The sequence below is a fragment of the Morus notabilis genome, unplaced genomic scaffold (genome assembly GCF_000414095.1).
Source record: "Morus notabilis unplaced genomic scaffold, ASM41409v2 Scaffold89, whole genome shotgun sequence".
Lineage (NCBI taxonomy): Eukaryota > Viridiplantae > Streptophyta > Magnoliopsida > Rosales > Moraceae > Morus > Morus notabilis.
Window position 1 is genome coordinate 581,251 of NW_010357100.1, and position 9,610 is coordinate 590,860.

A 9,610-nucleotide genomic window follows, 5' to 3' on the forward strand; every position below is an offset into this window, starting at 1 on the left:
AAAATGGCGTCAGTAAAAGTGGGGGGGGGGGGGGGGAGGGGAAGAACGCACATATCAAAAAGGAAAACCAGCAGGCCTATTAAGTTTTCACTAAACTATAGAAACTGTCTGTGCACCCGCTCTTGAGAGTTCAAGCGTTGGCGCTGAGGGAGAGATTTTTTGTGAGATTGATGAGAGACGATGCGCGATCAGATGTCATCTTGGCCCCACCAGATTCAACTTCATTTCCACGCTTCTGCGCAGGACATAAAATACAAATCTTAGCCGCCATAAAAGACATGAGAGTCGAAAACAAAGTTGTCTTGTCAGCTCCTATTAGTGTGTTTTAACAACATATCTTTACATAAATAAAGAGTATGAATTTATGAGAGCAGAAAGGGACTCACCGTGAAGTCATTCTCATTGTAAATGCCTTCCATCTTCAAAGTAGCGGGCTTGCTGCTCCTTTTCGCCTGAAGAGACTGTTCTCGGCTTTCGTAAAAATTAAAATCATCTAAGAGGGTTGTTTTTGCTGTGTAACTCTTGAATATGTTCAACATTTCCAGACCTTGCTTTAGTCCAATCTGCAAATTACAACAAACATGAATATCAGATACTAACTGAAAAAACCAAAAGGAACATGAGAGTAGAGAGACATGAATAAATAAATGATGATACTGAGGAGACGAGGATAAGCGATACTACCTCTTGGGTATCACGGGTAAAAGTTACAGGTTTGTTGTCATTGTTTTCAAGGATAATGTGACGCAACTGAGTGTTTGGTACATCTTTAACGATATGCCATCTAACGGGGAAGAACCCACTCCATTTGTCAACTTGCCAGAAGTCCATGTCCTTGTTAAAATCTACCTGCCCAATCATCTCTGCTATGCCAACAAACTGTCCACTCCCATTTACCTATTCAGAGAAAACAAGCTACAGTTCAGTGACGGGGCATATTCAAACATTGATCAAGAATCAAAAACTGCTTTCATCAAAAAGTCAGTATCCAAACTCACAGAAAAGAATAGGAAGATTGGACAATTTTTGCCCATCTCACTGGATTTAGCTTCTGCATCATGGAATGATGAGTCTAGTTTCTTATTCCCATTTGGGGTACTAGCCCAAACGTCGTACTTAATAGACTTGTGAACGTCATCTTCGCTGTAGGACTTGATGACATAAAACTTTGCATTTACATTATCAGTTTGGAAATCAGGAAGATTATATTGATCCCTCCGGACTGCTAATCCCAGTTCCTCCTTCTCAGAAGAAGAATCCAAAAGATCCTTGTTGCGGGACCTTGGACCACGAGTTAGTTCGGCGGAGGCTTCAAAATCTCCATTCCTGCGACTTTTGCCCTTAGACTTAAACTTATGCTACTTTTGTCCTTAGACTTAAACCTATCGTTTCCACTCCATATTCGCCCATATTGCTTATAATTTGAGAAACCAGTATACGGGAACACGCCTTGTTTCTGATTACTAAATGACGCAAACCTTCCAACTTGGGGTTGGGGGTATCCCTTCAAAAGGCCGGCAGCAGTTGAGAAATCAGAACCTAAATGAGGCACCTGCAATATTAAATGTCATATAATTTGAGTCACAACTCCCAACATGATTAATTAGTGCAGGATATAACCATGCTTAATAAATAGCTCCACCCAGAAAAATTCCAATGGATAGACTTGACGCTCAATTGATATCATGAAACACCAACAACATATGCATATTATTGTCAAGTTACATGAAAATACCTTATTCAATGATTTGACAGGTTGCGTAGGAAGAAGAGGCTTGGAGAATTTGCTTGTGATACTGCCATTAGATTTTGTAGAATTAAAGGCATTCGATCTTGCTAGACCAGTGGACCGCAGACCGGACTTCGCATTTGGAAAACCACCACTTGCTCCATTAGGAACCTCCTTACCAAATGTAGGGTCCCATGAATAGCAAGACATGGCTTCTGAACCGTAAGAAACAGGTGGTTGATGATATCCTGACGACGAAAAATATTGTTGCTGACCAATACCTTGTCCATCAACTCCCATAATGGGCCCTGATGTATATGGGTAGTAAAAGACCAATGAACCATTATCTGATTGCAAACCCTGTAAAGAGGGAAAAAGGCTTCACTACGCACTTAAATTTACGGCAGGACATAGTTTAATGTATGTACATCTCCAGAAAGAGAAATAAAAAAAGAAAAACTTACCGTATTAGATCCATTAGCATGAAAATAACCGTGATCATCCACCTGAGCAAAAGATCCATTGTATCCTACAATATAACCAAAAAACTCTTACAAAAAAAGTATGAAACCAATGATAACTTGGAGGTACTATTAACCTTAGGACATGATTTAACAAACCAATAATAAAGCAAATCAAATGGAAAGATAATCATTACAAAAGGCGGAAAGACTAGACTTTGGCCCCATTCTTTTCGCAGGTTCGAGTTGAAAAGTGAATTATGTGAGAGAAAACATTGTAGTTGAATTTGAATTTTCGTTAGAGAAAACACTGTAGCAAAGGTTTGAGGTGTGATACAAGTTGTGAAAAGAATGCACCCCTATTCTACTTTTAGCTTTAGCGTAATGTTTTCACACTTTACACATGATAAATTTAAAGGAAAATAAAATAACAACAACAACAACAACAATAATAATGTTAATAATAATCGAAAGGCACTGATAAAACATGAGCAATAAATAATAAAGGCCCCAAATACAAGAAATTTGCAGTATCCATTTTCTTGCTCAAGTTACTTCACGGAAGATTTCCTTTCAGCAACTCTTAGGAACTCTGAATGTACTTAATGTTTAGATTACTTTACCATAGACATTCGTAAAGGAAAGTCTGAAACAACTTAGATACCTTTAGATAGACCATGTTTGACATCTAACCTGGAAGATAATAATTGTAAGGAGGACCGTATACACCATGCTCTCCAACTGACCCTTGATCAGTCGTACCTTTGATGCTAGGGGTGACATCCTTTGATGTAGATATGGCGGTGATCAAATTAGATGGTACTCCATCTTTCCCTTTAGCCTATAACAAAAATAAAAAGAAGAATGATTATAAAATTCCACATCACGTTTGAAACTATATAGTAATTAGCCTTCACCCTCCAACCCAGGTCTCCCCTTACCATAAGAAAAATGAAAAACGTACAGATCAAAAAGTTTTTAACATTAACATACCGCGTCTTGCTCAGCCACAGCAGTAACTGGATCCGATTTCAACAATGTAACCACAGGCTCAGCTGAATTATAAGGTTAAGAAAAAAAGCACGGCGTAATTGTATAAACAAAAAGTAATTGAGGCCAATCATTGAGCACAACAGTTCAAAAAAAAAATCAAAAAGTAAAAAAATTCGCGAAACCTACAGAAAATAATGCAGTTCATTAGTCCACTACCAGTGAAAATCAATATGGATTGTGAATCAAAAACTTCATCAAAATATAATCCGGGGACAAAACCTCATCACAGCAAGAACGCATCAGATATGATTGCAAAACGTTTGAGGAAAATAAAGCCAAGCCCATAAAATCTTTCACCCCAGGAAAAGAGAAAACAACGTTGCTTCTCAGCAGGTTCATAGAGATTCTAGCAAGATCTTGAGACTATAAAAAAAAACAAAAAAACAAACAAACAAACAAAGTACGTCAAAGAATAAAAAGGATACAGCTTTCGATTTTCTTCTCGCCAGCCATTACCAGCACACGAACCTCAATTCAACCCTACAATTAAAACAACGCAGCGAAAGAATAAATAAGAAACAGACGCTTCAGAAGAACGAGCGAGTCTATCTTGGCTTTACAAAAATACGGTTCTGTTAGCGGAAGAATATAATTTAAAACTTAAAAAAAAATTCCACTAATCTTAGCACTTAAGGATTTGCGCAAGTATAAATATTCAACAAAACATTATTTATAAGCCTAAATAAAATAATATAACTACGTAAAAAAAAAAAAGAGCTGGCGCACGTTAGAACATAGCCACGAAATTGGGTATTGCCGAAGAAGATTCCCTTTCTCTTTTGATAGGGACTCGTGGATTCTCTCTTTTTTTCCCAAATAGTTTCTCACCAGAAGAAAAAAAAAAATCAAACAGATTTTTATCAAAAAAAAAATCAGATATTTTGACTCCGATTCGGAATTATAATTATTGCAGAGTCAAAAGCCTGACGAGTCACGACGACTTGACAACAAACCAAGACCGAAATTCTCTCTTTTTTATAACCAAAAAAAAAAAGATTTCAAAAAAAAAAGAACAAAAAATTGTTAATCTCTCTCTCAAAAACGAAAAAACTAAATTCTTTTGAACGTGAAAACCCCAATTTTTCAGTAAATTACTTTCACACTGTAGGTTAATGTTTTTAAAGTAACACCGAAGCTTCAATATTCCGCAGAGAATATAAAATAAATACATATGTAAATATGTGTGTGTGTGTGTGTGTGTGTGTGTGTGTGTACGTTTAGATAGAGAAACTGAAGCTACTGAAAAAATAAAAAATAAAAAATCACAACTTTCAATTTTCAAATGTTAATCTGTCTCACGAAAACGAAAAACCTAAACTTTCGAGTAAAGTACTTTCAGAAGAGATATAGACATACATATATATATATATATAGAGAGAGAGAGAGAGAGATATATATATATATATATATAGAGAGAGAGAGAGAGAGATAGAAAGACGTTACTACAAATTAGACTGCCATTAACACTATAACTAACCAAAAAAATCGCAGGTCGAGTTCGATCTCTCAAGCTCGCTTACTGGTTTCTGCGAATTCGACCGAAAAAACAAGAAGATACGAACCTAGGAAGAAGACAGCGGATCGGAAGGAGCAGAGCAGAGGCGATCTAGGGCAAATCGGAAAACCGCCGTTGGAGAGCGAAAAGCTGTTTCCCAGAGAGCGAGAGGCGGTGGTGGTGGCTGACTGACTCTTGAGTCTTCGTGACCAGTCGAGAGAGGGAGAGCGGACATATGTTGCGTAGCCCTTAAAACGCTGAATCCGACGGCTCAGATTACTTCTTTCTTTGGTCAATAAGGGATTTAGACCGTCGGATGAATGGGCTCAAGACTTCCGCTTTGTTAGATTTGAGAATGGGCCTTTTCTTTTTTTCTTACATTTTGGATTGGGCGTTTTCCAAGTCCGATGTTATATGGGAAACGAAAAGGGGGATATAGACACACAAAAGTCAAAATAATTGTAATATCAAATTATTTCGAAAGGCGTTTTAGAAAATAGTTATTTTCCTCACTTTCTTAAAAGGGATTTACTTATCCTTTCAAAAAATAAATAGGATTATTTCCGTCATATTCCAATTTATTGTGATTACATATTATACATATACTAAAAAAATGACGGATTTTACTGTTCACGTATTATGAACTGTTATGTCTTTTTAAATGTACAATTACCATATTGCCCTTTATTTCCTCTTCATTTGATTTTGTTACTTTTCTCGGTTGGCTCATTCTATTTGACTTTTTTTATTTTCTCTGTTTTGGTTTTTTGCTTTCTACTACCTTCTACGTCTTTATTTTTTTCCCTTCTCTTTTGGAGCACAGTTTCTCACTCCTGTCATTTCTTCTCGTCGCCTTTATCTTTTTAGGTATTTTCGGTTTTTTTTTCTTCTTTCTACTGATATGGTTTTTCGTTTCTTCATTTTTTTTCTTCTCAATCTGTTTCAACAAAATTTTCTTATTTTTCTACTGTTTCTTTATTTTTTTTTCTTCTCAATTTTGACATAATTTTTTTCCACTGTTTATTCTCTTCTAATCTTTTTGAGCCTTTTGGGTTTTACTGATTTAGTTATTTCTGCACTAATATGGTTCTTACTTTTTTTTTTTATCTATTTCATAAATTTTTTTCCTTTTACCGTTTCATCTCTTTGTCTTAATGTTTTATGTTTTTTTGGGTTATGTTGTTTTGTTCTGAAAAAAAAAAAAAAAAAATTTATTTACCTGATTTTTTTTACATGTTTTTCTTGCAAAGGCATTTACAAATGTTTTTCTTTGCATGTTTGTTTTTTATCTATTTCAGAATTTTAGTAATGTCTATTTTTCTTCATTTTTGTTTTCATTTTTTGTCTTTTCTCACTGTGGTCGGTTAGCTTAATTAGTTGTTCTTCCTTTTGATTTTTGCAGGACTCTTACTATCTCATCGTGTTAATTTTGTGGTTTGACACATGTTTTTTTCTCATTATGTAGTTTTGTGTAACGGAGGATTTATATGTGACTATCTATTGCTTATTGGCTACGTTTTACGGTGGTTTTGCTTATTCAGGACAGCTGTCATTGAGTAATCATGTTTTTGATATATCTATTTTTGCAGGAATTTTTATTGGAGATTGAGCGAAAATGTGATATCGTTGTGGATATATAATATGTTCTATTTTGTTGCTATAATTTCTTACTTTCTTCTGCATATTCAGTTCATATCTTTGCCTTTCTCGGTTTTGAATATTGTTTTGTTCAACCTGCTTTTGTTTTATTCAGAATATTAGTTTTTTCTACTACATCTATCCTATTCACTGTGTTTCCTTCATCGAGGTATTGAGTTTTCTTTTCTTATATATATTTCTTAGTTCTTATAAAGTATTTATTTATGGTGTTTTTCTGATTTATTATATGAATTTGGTCATTATTTGATTTATTTCAATATGTATTGATGTCTATGCTATTATGTGTTTTTTTTTTTTTTGTTTCGTTGTTTAGTATTTCAGTTTTCTAAAAAATTGTTATTTATGTAGAAGTTAGGTTCATAATTTACTTTATTTATTGCTTTGTCAATTTCTTTTAAACTTTTATTCTTTTTTGGTGATGATGTTGTTATTTTTCTTTTGTTGTCAACATGTGCTGGATGATTGTTATTACAAACTTGGTTGTCATTAATATTGCCTTTATTATTTTCGATTTATGTCAATATGTTTTAATCTGTTTTTCGTTTTAGTTTTAATTTTATCTGGTAAGTCAGGATTTTTGATTTGTTTGTGCCTTTTTGTGGTCCTTATTTTCAAAATTTTGTCTAAGTTCTGTTTTTAATCACTTTGATTTTTATGTACTTTCATTGTATCGTACTATCTTTAGTTTTTTACTTCATTTTTTGTTCTTAAATACGTTGTTTTTGTCGTTCGAGTGCATATTGTGGTTCTAAACTATAATAATTTTTTTTTCATTTATGGCATAAACTCCTTAATAATATAGCTCACGGCCATGTACATTGCTACGTCGTCTTTCAGTTACTTATGGTATATGTTGTTGACTATAAAAAAGGATTAATACGTGAACCAAATTTTTTATATATTATTTTCTACTTTTTTTATTCTTTCCTGATTTTCTTATGTTTTATACTTAATTGATAGTGCAATATGAAGGCTTTCCTTTTTGTTTATACATATTTATTCTATGTATGTGATATGTTAATGGAACTAAATGTATTTTAAAAAGTTTGACCTTTGTTCTTTTATAGAATGTAGTACTTATATACTATATTCATTATATGATACTAAAATATTTTTGTAATGTGCTTATTTGGACAAATAACGACTTTGTTACAGGATGCCTAATAAGCTTTGACTGTACCCTGATTGATGAATGAAGAGGTAATCAAATTTAAGAGCCACATAGGTAAATCAAGTTTACTATTTTATATCAATTATATATAGCAAGCATTTATATTATTTTAAATAGAATTTTAAACAATTTTTCCCATTTTAGCCTACAACCAATACCAACACCACAAATAGTAACACTAGCCGCATTTGATCCAAACTCCAACGCCCAAGAAATCAAGCACAAGGTAAAACATGTTGAGTATAACAAATATTGTGTACTAATTTAAATATATTTCTAAAAAATCTTCCGTGTTTTCAGCACTGAATCAAGAACAACAAAACACTTTGGAAAGCGTCCAAGAACAAGGTAATATAATATTTCTAAAATCTTTATTTTACACTATATAAAATAAATATTTTTGACTTCTTTAACATTTATATTTACTAACATTTTTTTTAACCTTTCTATCTTGCAGTTGAAAAAAACAAAATGAGAGCGCAAGACAACAACAATGTATTTTACTTTCTACATATGTATATATACATGTAAATATATTTTAAATAACAATACTGTATACATATATATATGTGTATATATGTTTATAAAAATTTCAAATCTATCACGTGATATAACACTGTATTCCGCAGCAAAAGCGCGGAGTACAAGCTTGTTTGTTACTATAATAATCGTCAACTATACTCACGCCAAAGCACGAATTTGTTTTATTGTGAATATAATTTAAAATATGAGAAAATTGGTTAATTTACGTATTATTTTAAGATTTATTGATTAATAACCTTTTGACTAATATTATTTTTTAAATAAGGAGTATTAGTTAAAAATAAGGAGTGAAAATTTAAGATTTATGCATTTTAAAAGGTATTTATTTCTATTCCGCTAAAAATATTTTAAAATATGTTAAAAAATACAAATGAAGTAAATAGGCAAGAGTAATCTTGATTTATAACCTTTACTTTTAATTCATAATCTTTTTAATTAAATAATTATATTAATAAAAATATATTTTATTAAAAATAAATGATAAAAATCAAGACTATGCACTAATTTTTTCAAATAGGGAAATCAAAATCTGTTGGGCAGCAATAGTTGGGCTATACATGAATGGCCTCATTGGCTCTTTGCTCATGGTGTAAGCATAAATCTCGCGTGATAGTCATATCAAATTTTTATGGGCTCTTGGTAATTTACACCCCTAAATTATTGTGCTTTGACAGTTTTTATCTTTTTAGATTTTTTAGAAATTTAGTCTTTCAATTTACAAAAGAACAGCAATCAGCTCTGGTTGCTGGATGTTAAATTTTTAGCATTTTAACAATAATTCTGTAGTACCTACGTTAATTCTCTAGATTTCTCGTGGTTGATTTTTTTTTTTTCTAAAATTTTATTTCCTAAATTTACAAACAAAAAAAAAAAGCACATGCATATGTGTTGGAAACTAATTTTATTTCTTAAATTTATTATCTTTTTTTCCTTCTCTAAATTACCAAATGCAAGTCATATAATTTATCGTCATCCGTACTAATTCCAGGTCAGCTGAGACCACCACAAGCACTTTCTTATATGCAGCTTTATGCTTTGTCGAAAGCAACAATTATGTCCCCAAGAAACGCAAGAATTGAAAGGAAAAAAGAACGCCATTGCCATAATGGAAAAGCGGAAAATTTTGTTAAAATAAATAAATAAATAAATAAACAAACAAAGAAAAGAGGCTACAAAAAATAAGCTGTATATAACATCATCATATATCATGTCATATATAATACAAAAGAGGTGAATGCCCACAATTAAGCTTTTCCATGCCCTGTGTGCCTAAAGTGGTGCACGTTCTCTAAAAGAAGTGCACCCATTACTTATTAATCCTAACTCTAACCTTCGACCATCAAATCCCCTCTTCCTAATTCTAAACCTCAAAAAAAAAAAAAATTCCAAACAAAAAAAAAGATGTAACTTTTGCACATGATAGCAAGAGCTTACAGTGAACGCCAACAAAAAAAAAAAAAAAAAAAAAAAAAAAAAAAAAAAAAAAAAAAGATGTAACT

General features: G+C 32.4%; 1 protein-coding gene across 1 annotated transcript; it reads right to left on the reverse strand.

Moving 5' to 3' along the window:
• Window positions 1–23: 23 nt before the first annotated feature.
• On the reverse strand, window positions 24–5,118 carry LOC21401430. Its single transcript, XM_024164578.1, has 11 exons — window positions 4,806–5,118; window positions 3,669–3,723; window positions 3,184–3,245; window positions 2,884–3,031; window positions 2,194–2,258; window positions 1,736–2,089; window positions 1,354–1,552; window positions 999–1,318; window positions 685–897; window positions 387–563; window positions 24–235 (listed from the first exon to the last, which is right to left on the reverse strand). The coding sequence occupies exons 2-11, from the start codon at window positions 3,694–3,696 to the stop codon at window positions 131–133; spliced, it is 1,671 nt and encodes a 556-aa protein (XP_024020346.1). The 5' UTR covers window positions 3,697–3,723; window positions 4,806–5,118; the 3' UTR covers window positions 24–130.
• Between the last annotated feature and the right edge of the window lie 4,492 nt (window positions 5,119–9,610).